At 43.9% G+C, this 18,851-nt stretch overlaps 1 protein-coding gene across 2 annotated transcripts in view; it reads left to right on the forward strand.

Moving 5' to 3' along the window:
• MRPL21 (mitochondrial ribosomal protein L21) overlaps positions 1–18,851 on the forward strand; it is a 45,209-nt gene that overhangs the window by 4,510 nt on the left and 21,848 nt on the right. The window contains exon 2 of one of the 2 annotated variants that reach the window (XM_073604560.1): positions 12,205–12,265. In XM_073604560.1, coding sequence (XP_073460661.1) covers positions 12,205–12,265 — 61 coding nt within the window. Of the gene's footprint in view, positions 1–12,182; positions 12,266–18,851 lie in introns of both variants that reach the window. The other variant, XM_073604561.1, reaches the window with a different exon arrangement.

Below are 18,851 nucleotides of genomic sequence, written 5' to 3' on the forward strand. Positions count from 1 at the left end.
AGCAAGGTTGGTTATCCCGGGACTTCCGTTCTAACAGATCCTCTGGGTTAACGTGAAGGAACAGGATGAGAAGACCGAATAGTATTATGCTATATAGGAAAGATTAGATTCTCTCTATCACCTAAATTTACTCCCTGTCCTAGCATACTTGACGGGAGACCTCAAGATAACAGACTAATTTCTCAGGAAAAGCTCGGGTGACACAAGCTAATATGTTCCGGGAAGCAGGCACCGAGGTTAGCCTATGTTGGGGCTGGGGCCTGAGCGCATATTACATCATGCAACGCGTGTGGACTTATTGTTTAATTATATATCTCCGGGTGGCTACTGGTGGGCGAGTGACCTGCTGGAGTTTGTCATGCAAAATTTATTCATCGCCGACATCTGTTACTATCTTGGTTATAACTTTACATTCTGTGTTATGATGTTTCCTTCGCTCCCCCCCTTTCTCTTTTATTTGTGAGAGGGGGGGGGGGAAAGAGGAATAGTTATTGTTATTGTGGTGCCGGGGCGGGTGGGAGACCTGGATTCTCATTTACAGGTTACAGGCTACTGACCACCCACGCCCCAAATAGGCCTTTGTATACACCCGGGGCTCCGGTTTTGTATACATAATAAGTTGATAAAACTTACACATTTAGTTGACACTAGGTCAGACCTCTCTGACTTGAAACCCTCCCTCCAACTACCCCACCCCATCTCCCCCATCTTCCATCTCCCCCAGCTTTCTCCCTCCCTTACTGTCTCCCCCCCCCCCCTTTTCCTTTTTTTTTTTTTTTTTTTTTTACACTTTTTTCCTATTCCTGAGACATGGCGGTAGATTCCCTCAAAATAACATCTCTCAACGTTAGAGGCCTAAATACGCCTGAGAAAAGACGTATGCTACTCCACGACCTCAAAAAATCACGTACCGATGTTGCCTTCATTCAAGAAACACATTTTAAAACAGATAAATCACCGATACTACAGAACAAAGTTTTCTCTCGAGCATATCATTCAACCAACCCCCACTCTAAGTCCAAAGGGACCTCTATTTTGATCTCCAGCAGACTACCATGGCAACTACAGGAGATGCTGGCAGATCCAGAGGGGCGTTACATATTCCTCAAGGGCTTAATAGGGGGGTTACAATTCACGCTAGCCACACTTTACGCTCCTAACGAATGCCAGGATAAATTCTTGAGACACTTAATAGACAAACTCATGACATTCAAGCAGGGTCAACTAATTCTAGGAGGTGATCTTAATGTCCCCCTGACCCCCTCGGTGGACACATCCTCGGGGAGTTCCTCCACATCTCCAACCTCCAGAAAGCGTATAGCACAGACCCTACATGATGCGCAGCTGACAGACGTATGGCGTCTCCAGCACTCAGGAGAAAGAGATTACTCGTTTTTCTCTCCCCCGCACAGGGTCTACTCTAGGATAGACATGTTTCTGATGCCCCATGACCAATTGCACCTTGTGACCTCCTCATCGATAGGTCTGATTACATGGTCAGACCATGCTCCCATCTCTATCATATATAGACTCACGGAAAGACCCTCGCCCAGATCCTTATTCTGGCGCCTAAATGAGAGTCTCCTGCAGATCCCTGAGGTGTTGGAGGACGTAACTAAAGAACTAGAGCACTATTTCAGGGAAAACGATATACAGGGATGCGACCCTGGAATACTATGGGAAGCTCACAAGTGTGTCCTCCGGGGGATCCTCATCAAACATGGGACGACTATAAAAAAGAAAAGAAATGAGCAACTCACTAAACTACTCTCCACATTAGCCTCAGTAGAAACACAACATAAGCAGACACCCACTCCAGACCTTGAGACGCAGCTGACGACACTACGCACACAAATCATAGACTTACTACAGTACAGGGCAAAGGCAGCCTTGCAGTATTGCCGTAAAATGTCATATGAGTCAGGAAACAAGTGCGGGAAACTACTAGCCAGATCCGTAAAAGAAGTCAGATCAGCCACTTATATCCCACAGATCATCTCCCCAAACGGCCAAAGAGCCACCATCCCGACACAAATCTCTAAGGGTTTCGAGGAATTATTTTCTGACTTATATAATCTTCCCGACTCACCTCCGGCCCAGATAGACATAACCAAATATATCTCGGACTCAAAACTCCCGACCTTACCAGCTGAAACCAAAACAATCTTAGACGAACCCATAACTTTGGAAGAGTTACAGGTAGCAGTAAACACTATGAAACTAGGCAAAGCCCCTGGACCAGATGGCTACACAGTCCAGTATTATAAAACCTTTCTTCCTATTCTAGGCCCACGATTGGTTGCGTTTTTTAATGCACTAGGAGCAGAGGCTAACTTCCCGAGAGAGACCCTAAAAGCCCATATCTCCTTGATCTACAAAGAGGGGAAAGATCCAGGTGCCTGTGGTAGCTATAGGCCTATTTCTCTCTTAAATTTAGATCTAAAATTATTCTCAAAGATCATTGCCACTAGATTAGCACAACATCTTCAGCACCTGGTCCACCTTGACCAGGTCGGTTTTATCCCCACCAGAGAGGCGAGGGATAATACCATTAAGGCCCTCAACCTCCTACACATAGCAAACACTAACAAGACCCCCTGCGTATTTGTAAATACCGATGCTGAAAAGGCCTTCGATAGGGTCAACTGGAACTACATGTTCTCAGTTCTCCGTCACATAGGGCTTGGGGATAAGATGTTGAAGTGGATATGTAGCATCTATTCCAACCCTTCAGCCCAAGTAAAAGTAAATGGTGTACTGTCGAACCCCTTCGCTATTACCAACGGCACCAGGCAGGGTTGCCCCCTCTCCCCTCTACTCTTTGCCCTTTCCCTAGAACCGTTCCTCTGCACTATTAGAAATAACCCAGATATAACTGGACTTCAGACAGGAGATTCCCAATGTAAAATTTCGGCGTATGCTGATGACCTTTTATTCTCCCTTACCAATCCCAGAATATCACTACCAAATCTTATGCGAGAATTTAAAATATATGGAGCAATTTCTTACCTGAAAATTAACTTCTCCAAATCAGAAGCAATGGGCATCGCCGTACCCCCTGGTGTGTTACTAGAACTGCAATCTAATTTTAACTTTAAATGGACTGATACAGCCCTAACATACCTAGGTACGAAAATCCCCTCTGACTTAACACACACATTTGATCTAAATTTTCCGCCCCTGCTAACAAACACCCGGATCTTATTAGAAAAATGGAACACAGGCTTTCACTCCTGGTTCGGGAGATGTAACCTCCTGAAAATGTGCATACTCCCTAAATTTATCTACCTCATACAAGCACTACCTATTCACATTCCATCTTCCTTTCTTAAACAGACCCAATCCCTTTTCACAAGATTTGTGTGGGCCCACAAAAAACCCCGACTGCGACGTTCACAATTAACACTTCCCAAATGCGAAGGGGGACTAGCCTTACCTGACATTCGACAGTACTACCTAGCTTCACATCTAGGACGCATCCTTGACTGGAGGAGGAATGGTGAAACCAAACTCTGGGTTCAACTAGAACAATCCCAAACCCTAATACCTCTGAAAAGTGCGTTATGGTGCTATGATGACCTTCCTCATAAAATGAAATCACACCCCCTCATTGGCACCACCTTAAGACATAGCCACCAAACCGCCATACAAGCTTCCATCACATCTAAAAACTCCTCCTTGTTCCCTATTCTGGGTCACCCAAAATTTACCCCTGGGTTACAGACAACAGACTACTCCACCCTAAGAGACACGGGCAAGGACCATGTAGCCAAATTTTCCATTGGAGGAACCTGGCCATCCATATCAGAACTGACTAACCCTACAGGAGACTACCAACTTACCTTTTGGAAGGCAGCTCAGCTGCATCACTTCCTCCACTCCCTCCCTAGACCACAAACCTTTTCCCAACAGCAAACACCGTTTGAGGATCTTTGTGCGGGAGAGGGCCCATTACCTCACATTCTGTCCCAAACATATTCACTAATAAATACGCCAAATGAACAAACACCTACACTCAGCTTGACCAGATGGGAGGGGGACCTTAACTGTACATTCTCAGCAGCACAACGGCAACGTATAATCATACTAGCTCTTAAATCCTCGTCTTGTACTAGAATACAGGAAACTAACTTCAAGCTACTTAACCGTTGGTACCTGACCCCATCCCGGTTACGAAGATGCTTTCCATCTTCCTCGAATCAGTGCTGGCGCTGTGAAGAGGAAGAGGGTACTCTGATCCATATTTTTTGGTCTTGCTCTAAGCTGCGGAACTTTTGGGGAGAGGTCAGACGAATAACACAAATGCACAGAATATAATATCCCTGATGAGGCCGCATTTTTTCTCTTACATCTCTCTTCCATCCCCATTAAAAAATATAAGAAGTCCCTCACATGTCATTTGCTCAATGCAGCAAAGGCGTGTATCCCACTCTGCTGGAAACAAACCCTCCCTCCTACCACTTCACTATGGCTACGGAGGGTAGAGGAAATGAAGAAAATGGAAGACCTGATCCTCACCGCACAACATAAACAAGAAATACATAAAAAGACCTGGGACATCTGGAACGCATTTATCTACTCCGAAGAAGGCCAGCGCTTACTTAGCTCCTGATAACATTTCCATAATTATAAAGCTCACACTGTCTAAAGGGAATATGAATCTAGATACCGCCATGTCTCTATCTTTGTCCCAGCCCTTCCCCCCCCCCTCCCCCCCCCCCTTTTTTTTTTTTTTTTTTTTTTTTTTTTTTTTTTTTTTTTTACCCCTACTCCCACTATTTCCTTTTCGCCCCCTCCCCTCTCCCTACCTTTACCCCTCTATCTGTTCAGGGAATTAAATTCCCATTCTCTAAAAGAAAAGTGGAAAAAGTAGGTGAGGGACACCCTGATGCTGTAGAACTTTGCACAAAGATATCTTATATTAATAAAATGTCACACCAAAGATATTCATATGCTTCATAGGCTCATGCGCACAGATTAATGATATAATGTCTGAGCTTGTGTGACCTCTGTATAGCAAATGTACTAAAACACCAATACTCATGTATTTTTGTACCACGGGGCCCTCACCCCTGTTTGGAATTGAATAAAGTTTATATTTGCAAAAAAAAAAGTGCTTAGCAGGATTGTTGCATAGGGGCTTGGTGAGCCCTATTAAAGGGCCTCCCTTCTGAGGTGTGTTAATACTACACCCAGGTACTCCCTTTTTGTGGCTAGTAAATGTCCTCAAAAAAGAGGAGCAGGACTAACACTACAGGGGAGGGCACACCTATGTCATCAGTAGTTCCTTTTGAACCTAGTCTAGTCGTATCCCTAATGTTGTATCCCCTGAAGGACAAGAGGCTTCCGGACAATCTGAGCCGCTGCGCCTATCTTGGATTGTGCCTACAATCAATGCTGCTGCTTCACCCTTTTATCACTAAGGTTGAACTGTCCTCAGCCCTAGCCGGCTTAGAGCACAGGATTGCCGGAATGATTGCCTCCATCCCGCAGAGTGGCAAGAAGCTTGACAGATCCCCATCCCCGAAGTCTCCCAGTCTGGAGCAGGAATGGGTTGAGGATGGGGAAGAGCTTAAAGCTCAGGATTCTGTGGATGGCCTGACGGATGAGTCTGCTTCCAAGCAATCTGGACAAGAAGATATCCAGTCAGTGTCTGCCTCTCAATCAGAGAGGCTTTTGATCCTGACTCTTACCGAAATAGTTTGTTCTGCCTTTAAGTTGCAGAGGTTACTGAGCCTCCCTGGTCCTCTTTGGGATCCCTGAGGCCTCTTCAGGCCACACAGGCTTTCCTCTTACACCCTCTGTTGGAACAGGCGGTGTATGCTGATTGGGAACATCCTGACAGGATTTTTGTTCCTCCTCAGAGGTTTTCCCTTTTATATCCAATGAAAAGTTTGTTAAGAAGTGGAGCGTGCCAGCCGTAGCAGTCTCTTCCTTAAAGAAGAACTTGACTTGTCCGGTAAATAATGCACAGGGCTTGAAAGACCCCGTTGACAAGAAATTGGAGTAATTATTAGGCCTCATGCACACTGGGCGTTAAAATAACATTATAAAATCTCCACTAGCTTTGCAGTGAGTTTTTCAACTTCTTTCAACTTTTTTCAATGTATTTGCAATAGCGTTTTTAGCGTTTTTTAGTTTTTTTTTTTTTTTTTTAATTATTTATTTATTTTTTTTTTTTTTTTTGAAGAAATAAATACATTTTTTTTTTTTGCAATGGATCAAAAATGTTAAACACTGGTGAGCGACGTTTTTGAGTGTTTATCAACGTTTATCAGCGTTAGAGCGTTTTTCCAGCTGAAAAACGTCTCTCAGAACCAACTAGTTTTGGGAGGTTTTTTTACTGCTCAAAAACGCAACTGCCCAAAACTGCTAACAGCAGCCTATGTGTGCATGGACACATAGGATAATATGATGGAGAGTTTCATGACTGTAGAAAAAAAAACATTTACAGCCAAAAACAGCTGCTGTAAAAAAAAGTCCAGTGTGCATGAGGCCTTAAAGGCTTCCTTTTCTTTGGCCAGTTCAGCTATTCAGCCAGCTGTTGCAGCAATTGGTATCTGCCAGTCTGTAAAGGATCAGATCAGATGGCCTGGCAGGCATAACCAGGAGGATGATCTGCCTTAAGATAAGGCAGATATTCCTCAAGTGCTGTGTTTTGCTGTTGACACCTTAAAGGATTCAATGCAGCAGGTTTCTGGTTTGGCTCTCTTGTCTGTACATATGCGCAGACTTTTGTGGCTAAGAACTGGTCAGCTGAGCTTCCTTGTAAGAAGTTATTGGCAGGTTTCCCTTTTCATGGGGAACGTTTTATTTGGTTATCATTTGGACAAATATATCCAAAAGATTTCCGGAGGGAAAAGTTATTTACTTCCTATGAAGAAAAGCACCAGGCGTCCCTCGTTTCAGGGACTGCTTCCTCAAATGTCTCAGCGCCAAGGCAGTTCCTCCACCAACAGGGGCAATTCCAGGGCCAGAAAAACCCCTGGGTCCAAAATTCTTCTAAACCCATCACCAAGCCCTCCTTCTGAGGGGATGCTCCCACTCCATCGGGTGGGGGGAAGGCTGCTGCACTTTGTGGACATTTGGAGAACAATATTTCAGGACGAGTGGGTCACCTCAACTGTATCCTGTGGTTACAAGCTGGAGTTGCGGGGGGTTCCCCCTCAGGTTTTTAAGATCCAGCGTTCCCTCGGATCCTCCAAAAAGAGACTTGTAGAGGTTCCCGTACCCGAAAGGGGTGCTGAGTTTTACTCAAACCTATTTACGGTTCAAAAACCATATGGGGACACAAGGCCCATTTTGGACCTAAGATCCCTGAACCAGTATCTACTGATCCAGTCCTTCAGGATGGATTCTGTCCTCTCAGTAGTAGCCTCACTCCAGATGGGAGACTTTCTAGCCTTCATCGATATAAAGGACACGTATTTACATGTACCTATCTTTCAGCCTCATCAGAGGTTCCTGCGATTTGCAGTAGAGGAACGTCATTTTCAGTTTGTGGCTCTAGCCTTCGGACTTGCTACAGCTCCCCGGGTGTTCACAAAGGTCCTAGCACCACTACTGGGTCTTTTAAGATCCCAAGGGATCCTGGTGCTCTGGTATCTGGATGACCTCCTGCTCAGAGATCATTCACTACAGGCTCTAGAACAGAGCATAACATGGCTACAGTACAGTCATTGGAAAGCTTAGGTTGGATCATAAATACAGAAAAGTCAACCTTGACACCAGCCTAAAGTATTTAGGTCTGATCCTAGATATGGTCTAAGCAAGAGTATTCTTGCTACCCGCAAGGATCTGTGCCATGAAGGACACCAGACAACCCTCTATTCAGCTCTGTATGAGTCTCCTAGGGAGGATGGTATCCTCCTTCGAGGCGGTGCCCTGTGCCCATTTCCATTCCAGGCCTCCACAATAAGACATCTTGTTGGCTTGGAACAGGAGAGGACAAGCCCTGGATTATCCAATGTTCTTATCTCCTCGGGGACGCTTAAGCCTAAACTGGTGGTTGCAGGATCAGAACCTGCGAAAGGGAAGATCCTTCCTCCCGATAACGAGAGTACTGACTACAGATGCCAGTCTCACAGGCTGGGGAGTGACCCTAGAAGGGCTCACAGCTCAGGGGAAATGGTCAAGGACAAAACAGATCTTACCCATCAACGTCCTGGAATTACGGGCAGTACGTCTAGCCCTACGGTCCTGGACATCGGAGCTTCAGGACTGCTCTATCAGGGTTCAGTCCGAAAATGCCACTGCAATGGCCTATATAAACCACCAAGGCAGTACCAGGGGTCGTTCAGCTCTGAAGGAGGTGAACCACATACTAGCCTGGGCAGAGGAACATGTGCTGATTCTGACAGTCCATAACCTGGGAGCAGAGGACTGGAAGGCAAATTATTTCAGCCGTCGGCGGATCTGCCCGGGGGAATGGTCCCTACACCCAGGGGTGTTCCAGGAAATTTGCCAATGTTGGGGATGGCCAGAGGTTAACCTACTGGCATCCAGGTTCAACCACAAGCTACAGCAGATTGTGTCCCGAACAAGAGATCCTCTGGCAATCAGAGCAGATGCTCCGATCCATGAAGTTCTATGGAGCCAGTACTCCTTGGTTTATGCTTTCCCTCCGATCCCTCTCCTTCCACATTTGGATTCGGAGAGAGTGAGTTCCGGTCATCCTAGTGGCACCAGCCTGGCCCTCATTCCCGGAGATTGTGACAATAGACGGGCCATGGACGCTTCCATGTCACCCTGATCTACTGTCTCAAGGTCCTATATTCCACCCCAATTTACAGTCTCTAAATTTGAGGGCATGGTTATTGAAGCCAGGGTGTTAAAGACTGTGGTATCTTGGAACCAGTGGTGTCTACCCTAGCGAATGCTAGAAAAGCTGTCACTAGGAAGATCTATAATAAGGTCTGGAAGACTTTTATATTGCTGGGTGTGAAGCCAAAAAAATGGCATTCTCGGAATAACGTGATTGGGAGAATTCTCTTTTCTGCAGTCAGCTGTGGAAATCAAATTGGCTTTGAGTACAATCAGAGGTTACCTTTCGGCCCTATCAGTATTATTCCAAATGCCTTTACCCTCCCATTCACTGATCCAAACCTTTATGCAGGGGGCAACTCGCGTGCTTCCCCCCATTAGGTCACCTATGTGTCCTTAGGACTTGAACTTGGTGCTGTCTGTGTTACAGAAATAACCATTTGAGCCTATTAAGGAAATTCCATCAGACTTGTTGTCACACAAGCTAGCCTTCCTGATGGCCATCACCTCAGCTAGAAGGGTGCCGGAGTTGGCAGCCCTTTTGTGCAGGGAACCATACTTGATCCTTCACTATGACAGGGTCGTGTTACAACCCAGTCCCTCCTTTTTGCCAAAAGTGGTGTCGGCTTTTCATTTAAATCAGGACAATATTTTGCCTTCTTTTTTCTCTGAGCCTCGTTCAACGGGAGAGAGGCGACTGCTTTCTTTGGACGTTGTCCGGGCAGTCAAGGTTTATTTGTCTAGATCTGCAGGGATCAGACTCCTTTTTTCTTTTACCAAAAGGACCCAAGAAGGGGCAGGCAGCTTCCAAAGCTTCCATCGCCAATTGGGTCCCTCAATTGGTCTTCCAGGCCTATGGTTTGAAACGTAAAGCTCCTCCCTTTAGGGTGAGAGCTCATTCTACGAGGGGTGTAGGAACCTGCGGGGATTTTCGCCATCAGGTATCTGTGGCTTAGATATATAGGGCCGCTACCTGGTCTTCTGTGCATACGTTCACAAAATTTTATCAAGTGGATGTTCGAGCAGCCCAGGATTCGGCTTTTGGCTGCAGTACTTCAGGATGATTTATAGGGTCTGATGGCTATTGTTTGGCAGGGTGTCTCCCTCCCCATAAGGCTATTGCTCTGGGACGTCCCAGCAGGTAATGAATATTAGTCTAACTCTGTGTCCCATGATGTATGAAAAAGAAAATTTAGGATTTTTTTTTTTGTCATACTTACCTGTAAAATCCTTTTCTTTGAGTACATCATGGGACACAGAGGTCCCTCCCCTCTTTTTGAGGATTCAGTGCTTGCTACAAAACTGAAGTACTTCCTGTATGGGAGGGGTTATATAGGGGATCACTTCCTATCTAAAGACCTTTGGTCTATCAGTGTTCGTTCACCTGGAGATGAAGTATAACCCAGCCGGTAATGAATATTAGCCTAACTCTGTGTCCCATAATGTGCTCAAAGAAAAGGATTTTACGGTTAAGTATGACGAAAAAATCCAATTGTATTGCCCATTCTTCTTTACAAAATAGCTCAAGCTCTGTCAGATTGGATGGAGAGTGTCTAAACAGCAATTTTCAAGTCTTGCCACAGAGGTCTGGACTTTGACTTGCCATTCTTTCTTTTTTTTTTTTTTTTTTGACTGGCCATTCTAACGCATGAATATGCTTTGATCTAAACCATTCCATTGTGTCAGAAACTATGAATCAGACCGAAGTACAGTTAAATCACACTTGTTTAATAATAAAAGTAAATAGAACAAACATAGCCAAAGTTTGGTAACCGGAACGGATAGTCAGACAAGCCAGAAAGTCAGGAAGCCAGAGATTAGCGTAGTGGAACAGCAAGCGGGATCTGGAGCCAGAAGGAATGTCAGCCAAGCAAGTCTTTAACAGGAACGCAGTAGATAGTCTCTGCGATTTTGACTAAGGCGAAGACAGAGATAATCTGGGCTGGATGGCTTAAGTAGGAAGGACTGACGAACAGGATATCATCAACAGGTGAGTCACTGTGGAGAGATAGGAGCTGGCAACTAGCCGACAGCTGAGCGGCCAGCTCAGAGGAAGGAAGAGCTGAACCCAGCTCTGACACATTGTAGCTCTAGCTGTGTCTTTAGGGTCATTGTCCTGCTGGAAGGTGAACCGCTGCCCCAGTCTCAAGTCTTTTGCAGATTCAAACAGGTTTTCTTCTAAAATTGCCCTGTATTTGGCTCCATCCATCTGCCTATCAACTCTGACCAGCTTCTCTGTCCCTGCTGAAAAAAAGCATCCCCACAACATTATGCTGCCACCACCATGTTTCACAGTGGGGATGGTGTGTTCAGGGTGTTACTCTTCTGCCACACTTATTGTTTTTCTTTCAGGCCAAAAAGTTCAGTTTTGGTCTCATCTGACCAGAGCACCTTCTTTCACATGTTTGCTGTGTCCCCCACATGGCTTCTCGCAAACTGCATAGGTACTTCTTATGGCTTTCTTTCAACAATGGCTTTCTTCTTGCTACTCTTCCATAAAGGCCAGATTTGTGGAGTACACTACTAATAGTTGTCCTGTGGACAGATTCTCCCACCTAAGTTGCCATGGGCCCTTGGCTGCTTCTCTGATTAATGTTCTCCTTGCCCGGCCTGTCAGTTTAGGTGGACAGCCATGTCTTGTTAGGGTTGCAGTTGTGCCATACTCCTTTTCTTTTTTTTCTATTTTCGGATGATGGATTGAACAGTGCTCCGTGAGATGTTCAAAGCTTGGGATATTTTTTTTATAACCTAACCCAGCTTTAAACTACTCCACAACTTTATACTTGACTTGTCTGCAGTGTTCCTTGGCCTTCAAGATACTGTTTGTTCACTAAGGTTCTCTAGCAAACCTATGAAGGCTTCACAGAACAGCTGTATTTATACTGAGATTTAATTACACGCAGGTGGACTGGACTATGTAACTATTAATTAAGTGACTTCTGAAGGCAATTGGTTCCACTAGATTTTAGTTAAGGGTATCAGAGTAAAGAGCGCTGAATACACATGCGCGCCATCATTTATCATTTCCCTTCCATTTCACATTTATGTGCCACTTTGTGTTGGTCTATCACATAAAACCCCCAATAAAATACATTTACGTTTTTGGTTGTAACCTGACAAGATGTGGAAAATTTCAAGGCACTGTAAATATCCTCTTTAGAAGGCAATACTGTATTTTGCAGACATGTGATTTTAACCTCACATTGCTGAACATAATTGTTATGGTGAATAAAGATTGTTTTAGTTCAGTGAATTTTATGTTTAGACACAACATTGTTTTAGGAATGGTGATGTAATAAGAGCAGTACTGTATATCTTATGGGTAGCATATGGTTCCATTTGCTTAAATGAATAATGAATTGGATTTTAATCGTTATATAAGCCAACTTTTTACATTATCACTTTCTTGCTTATTACAGATGTCTCCTTTTTTCATTTCAGTCACATTGCTCCGGCCATCTCTTAGATATATGTGCTCACAAAGCTCTTCTCTGCAGCCTAGGTAAATGTCACATCTTATTCCCGCAGGATTAAATTATTACATTTCATATAAGCATTGTTTGCTGCTGGGAAATGCTGTAATAGACCGGATGTGTACGGTAAGCTCCGTTCAGAATTAAAGCTGTAGCCTTGAAATGCATACAGATCATGCAGCCTGTCTTGTCCTTCTGTTTTTTTTATTCAGGTGTAGGGCTGTGGCTATAAAATTATTTTGTTGCAGTGTTCTGGGAAATCTATTACTTAAAAGATAAGTCTAGCCTGTGGTCGTTTGGCTGGGCTTCTCCTCGGGGTCACTGAAGTCCGCTCTCTGCTGACATCACAGGAATCAGTCCAAGTACCGCATCACCCCAACAATAAAATCTGGATCCGCCAGGTGCCTGAACTGATACCCGTCTCAGCCTCTTAGCGAGCCACTGAGATGGCCTCTCCCCGCCCCTCCACAGCTTAGCGCACCAGTGAGTGGGGGGGGGGGGCAGAGCGGAGAGCTGCTCATTGACAGTCAACAGCTCTCTGCTAGGGGAGCTGTGAGAACCAAGCCATCGCTGCTCGGTTCTCAGGCGGGTGACAGATGCAGCATCGCTGCATCCACCTAGGTAAGTGGGAATCTGTAAAAAAATAAAAATTACTACTTTTAAAGCTACATTCACACGGGCAGCTGCCAACGAAAATCAATGGATTCTTGCTTGCAGAGCTAAGTAATATCCGAACAGTAGCAGAGCCATTCCAGGAACAAAATCAAGTCGGTCTGAGTTCTGTTCAGCCATTCATAGGAAGCTTTGTATTTTATGAATGAATACATGGCTTCCTCTGATTGGCTGAAGTGGAGAGGTGGGTGGATGACATCACCATCTCCACCTCAGCCAATCAGAGGAAAGCTTGTATTGGGTCTTAGAATACAAAGCTTCCTATGAATGGCTGAACAGAGCTCAATTCGACTCAATTTTGTTCTGTGTAATGGGACCGCATGTCCCTGCCTGTCCCGCTGACAGAACGTAGTAATGCATACCCACTTCAAGAACCCCTAGCGCAGTGGTCATTAACCCTGTCCTCAGGGCCCACTAACAGGCCAGGTTTTGTGTATTACCTTGGGGAGATGCAGACTAGAATACTGCAATCACTGAGCAGCAAATGATATCACCTGTGATGTATTTCCGTTATCTTGCAAACCTGGCCTGTTAGTGGGCCCTGAGGACAGGCTTGATTACCACTGATCTAACATACATGTACGTTACAGGTTTGAAGTACTTTAAGGGGCTGAAGCTATGAGCCATAACACCAGTATTTTCTTTTTCAGCCAGCGATTCTCTTTCAGATAAAAGCCATCTGAGCCACTGATTTGCTTTTAGAAGCAGCAGGAGTCGTCGTTCTCTCCTCCCCTTCTGTCACTGGCCGGTGTTTCTCAGGCTTAGCATTCTCATTGGGGAGCCTGGGAAATTATTTGATGGTTTGCATGGCTAGATGCAAAGGTGAGGGGAGACCAAATCATCTCTGATCACCTCTATGATCTAGGAGGTCTAGGGCAGATGTAAACTATTTTTTTTTTCTTTTTGAAACCATCTAAACGGACACTGTTAAAAAAAAATATATATATATATATATATATATATATATATATATATATATATATAATTTAAAGCGCCCCCATCCCTTTGTGCTCGTGTGCAGAAGCAAACTCATACGTAGGTCGTGCATGCATATTTAAATGGTGCTCGCACCACATGTGAGGTATCGCCGCAAACTAAGAGCAAAATTCTAGCGCTAAACCTCCTCTGTAACTCTAAACTGGTGACCTGTAAAAAAAATTAAAGCATCGACCTATGAAGATTTTTAGGTATCGTAGTTTATCGTTCTACGAGTGTGTGCAATTTTAAAGAGTGACAAGTTAGGTATCTCTTTACTCGGCGTAGCATCATCTTTTATATTTTTACCAAAAATGTGGGTTATATACTGTGTTTTTTTTTTTTTTGCATTAAAATTCATAATAGTGTATTTTTCTCCCAAAAATTGTGTTTAAAAAATTGCAACGACCGCCACTTAAGTCTAGGGCATTGATGGCAAGTCTCGGCACCCCAGATGTTTTGGAACTACGTTTCCCATGATGCTCATGCACTCTGCAGTGTAGTGGAGCATCATGGGAAATGTAGTTCCAAATCATCTGGGTTGCCAATATTCGCCATCACTGCTAAAAAAAAATATATTATGTTGAGGGGTTGTAAGTAATTTTCTAGCTAAATATACTGATTTTAACAAAAAGTGCCAAAAGAAGGCCTTGTCCTAAAGTGGATACTGCATGTAGTTGATGCACTCACAGCGGCCCTTCTTTTTAGTAAAATAAATAGTTTGTTTGGACAAGCTTGGGCCATGCAAACTAGTAAAAGTCACAGTAAAGATAGAATTGAGCTTTAACTGTTCATCTTGTGGTTAAATGTAAATAGAGCCTCTGGCTTGATTCACATTGGTACTATGCGGGAAACCCTGCAAATCCCGTGTTGGCTCCCGCATCGCACCTGAATCGCCAGCGGTTCACACTGCCCTCTGCGAACCACTGTGTTTGTCAATACAAAATTAATGACACCCCCAGATCAGTTCACAGATTCCAGTGCAAACTGTGAATTTGGACAGGTATCGTATCCGATTCTGGTGCGAACATAAAAAAGGGTCCTACATGAGTTTGGTCTGAATGCGATGCAAATTCAGCCATACAGTTTTTATGGCTGAATTTGCATCGCACAGACATCGCATGTGATCTGCACAGCTATGCGGTGCGAATCACGTGATTTCTGGCATCGCAACAGTGTGAACCGGCCCTCTGACCAACCATGAACACAGTGTGCATCCAGGGACAGCAGTTCTGCAATGGCCGCAGCTAATCAGTCAGTTTGTGTGTGACCATAGCACAGAGTACAGCTGCATCTTGTGTAGCCGCCTCCGAGTGCTACAAACTTCCCCGGCTGCCCATTTGAATGGGGCCTAATTGTAATAATGATACAGACTATACTTCTAAGGATTTTTGATTGTTACATGTGTTCTTTCCTTGTCAAAGCAGAAGTGTAAGGCTGTCTTATTTTCTGCCTGAGTTTACTGCTCAGAACCCTAACACTAAAAAAATTGCCAATCAGCCTATGTAATAGCCTGAACCTCCCCTCATGAATTGTGATAATGGTGCAGCCGTACTCCTTTGGTATTCATTTTTTACTTGTATGCTCTCCTTTTATGTGAAACACATTACTATAAAAATGTTGAACATATTACTTTCATGTATTGTTTTGGATTGAAAAGAATGTTTCAATAAACTACTACACTTAAACTCTGTTAATACATTGAATTAACACTGTTTAGGAATAGCTTCACTGTTCCCATTAGGGGCTCCAAAAATTAAATCGTCTACAGTATAACTGCAGAAAAAATACTGAGGGAGATTTATCAAGCAAATTACCACATACCCAGTGTATACAGTATGTACAGTATCTCACAAAAGTGAGTACACCCCTCACATTTTTGTAAATATTTTATTGTATCTTTTCACGTGACAACATTGAAGAAATGACACTTTGCTACAATATAAAGTAGTGATTGTATAGCTTGTACAACAGTGTAAATTTGTTGTCCCCTCAAAATAAATCAACACACAGGCATTATTGTCTAAACCGCTGGCAACAAAAAGTGAGTAAACCCCTAAGTGAAAATGTCCAAATTGGACCCAATTAGCCATTTTCCCTCCCAGTGTCATGTGACTCGTTAGTGTTACAAGATCTCAGGTGTGATTGGGGAGCAGGTGTGTTAAATTTGGTGTTATCGCTCTCACTCATACTGGTCACTGGAAGTTCAACATGGCACCTCATGGCAAAGAACTCTCTGAGGATCTGAAAAAAAGAATTGTTGCTCTACATGAAGATAGCCTAGGGCTATAAGAAGATTGCCAAGACCCTGAAACAGCTGCAGCATGGTGGCCAAGACCTTACAGCGGTTTAACAGGACAGGTTCCACTCAGAACAGGCCTTGCCATGGTCGACCAAAGAAGTTGAGTGCACATGCTCAGCGTCATATCCAGAGGTTGTCTTTGGGAAATAGACATATGAGTGCTGCCAGCATTGCTGCAAAAGTTGAAGGAGTGGGGGGCCACCCTTTCAGTGCTCAGACCATATGCCACACACTGCATCAAATTGGTCTGCATAGCTGTCGACCCAGAAGAAAGCCTCTTCTTAAGATGATGCCCAAGAAAGCCTGCAAACAGTTTGCTGAAGACAAGCAGACTAAGGATATGGATTACTGGAATCATGCCCTGTGGTTTGATGAGAACAAATTAAACTTATTTTCTTCAGATGGTGTCAAGCGTGTGTGGCATCAACCAGGTGAGGAGTACAAAGACAAGTGTGTCTTACCTACAGTCAAGCATGGTGGTGGGAGTGTCATGGTCTGGGGCTGCATGAGTGCTGCCAGCACTGGGGACCTACAGTTCATTGAGGGAACCATGAATGCCAACATGTACTGTGACATGCTGAAGCAGAGCATGATCCCCTCCCTTTGGAGACTGGTCCTCAGGGCAGTATTCCAACATAACGACCCCAAACACACCTCCAAGATGACCACTGCCTTGCTAAAGAAGCTGAGGGTAAAAGTGATGGACTGGCCAAGCATGTCTCCAGACTTAAACCCTATTGAGCATCTGTGGGGCATCCTCAAATGGAAGGTGGAGGGGAGTGCAAGGTCTCCAACATCCACCAGCTCCGTGATGTCGTCATGGAGGAGTGGAAGAGGACTCCAATGGCAACCTGTGAAGCTCTGGTGAACTCCATGCCCAAGAGGGTTAAGGCAGTGCTGGAAAATATTGGTGGCCACACAAAATATTGACACTTTGGGCCCAATTTGGATATTATCACTTAGGGGTGTACTCACTTTTGTTGCCAGCGGTTTAGACATTAATGGCTGTGTGTTTTTGATTTATTTTGAGGGGACGGCAAACTTACACTGTTATACAAGCTGTACACTCACTACTTTACATTGTAGGAAAGTGTCATTACTTCAGTGTTGTCACATGAAAAAATATAATAAAATATTTACAAAAATGTGAGGGGTGTACTGGCTCTATGAGATACTGAATATTTGTCCACAGTTTTCTTGACCACTTCAGCCCCGGAAAATTTGGCTGCTCAATAACCAGGCCATTTTTTGCGATACGGCATTGCGTATCGCGGCACTGACAATTGCGCAGTCATGTAACGCTGTACCCAAACAAAATTGACGTCTTACCCCACAAATAGAGCTTTTTTTTGGTGGTATTTGATCACCTCTGCGTTTTTATTATTTTTTGCGCAATAAACAAAAGAAGAGCGACAATTTCGATATTTTACTTTTAGCTATAATAAATATGCCACATTTTAAAAAAAAAAAACACATTTTTTCCTCAGTTTAGGCCGATATGTATTCTTTACATATTTTTGGTAATAAGTGTATATTGATTGGTTTGAACAAAAGTTATAGCGTCTACAAAATAGGGGATAGATTTATGGCATTTTTATTATTACTTTTTTTTTTACTGGTAATGACGGCGATCTGCGATTTTTTTTTTTTTTTTTTTTTTTTTTTTTTTTTGTGGACAAATTGGATGCATTTTTGGGACCATTGACAATTATACAGCAATTAGTGCTTTAAAAATGCACTGATTACTGTATACATGTCACTGGTAGGGAAGGGGTTAACACTAGGGGGCGATCAAGGACAGTGTTCCCTCACTGTGTTCTAAACTGTAGGGGGAATGGGACTGTCTAGGAGGAGAGAGAGAGATTGGTGTTCATACTTAGTATGAAGACACGATCAGTCTATACTCCCCTAAAAGAACCGGGATTTGTGTGTTTACACACACAGATCCCGGTTCTCGTTCTGTCACGAGCGAGCGCGGGTGCCCAGAGGTCATCGCTCCCGCGGTGCACTCCCTTAGGCTCTGGGCACACGCTATGCACGTACGCACCCCTAGTGGTCAAAAGGAAAAGCGATGTAAGGTAACGTCGATTTGCCCAGCCGAGCCAACCTGCCGCAGTTAAACTGCGGCGGCTGGTCCGGAAATGGTTAAAGCAGAACTGACTCTCAATCAACATGAACTATTTTTAATCCCTATGCTCCTAGCCTTAGTAGATAGATAGGAAACACAATTTTATATCTCATTTATTTAAACTTTTTTTTTTTCTTTTATATTTCTTCAGTTGCTTCCTGGTTTCTGGTCTATGCCAAAATGATATCATGCATCCCAGGGGTCTTCATGGGTGTTTTTTTTCCCTTTTATCTGGAGGAAGGGCTTTCTCAGCTAAGCACGCCCTCCTGTCTGCATGCCTGAGCTAAGGGCAGATTGATTCCAGTGAGTAAATGCTACATGAATCATTTGCCCTTACTCAAGATAGGTACTGCTAGAAATGCTAGAAAGTGTTTTTGAAAGTGATTTCTCAACAAATAAGGCATGGAGAGATGGATGGATGAGTGAGTTTGCATTGAACATTAAAATTGAATGAAAGTAGAATTATAGGCAAAACACTTTTTTTTTTTTTTTTTTTTTTTTTTTCATTTTGAATAATGTAAGGGAGGGTTATAATCTC

Source organism: Aquarana catesbeiana, linkage group LG11 (genome assembly GCF_042186555.1).
Source record: "Aquarana catesbeiana isolate 2022-GZ linkage group LG11, ASM4218655v1, whole genome shotgun sequence".
Taxonomy (NCBI): domain Eukaryota; kingdom Metazoa; phylum Chordata; class Amphibia; order Anura; family Ranidae; genus Aquarana; species Aquarana catesbeiana.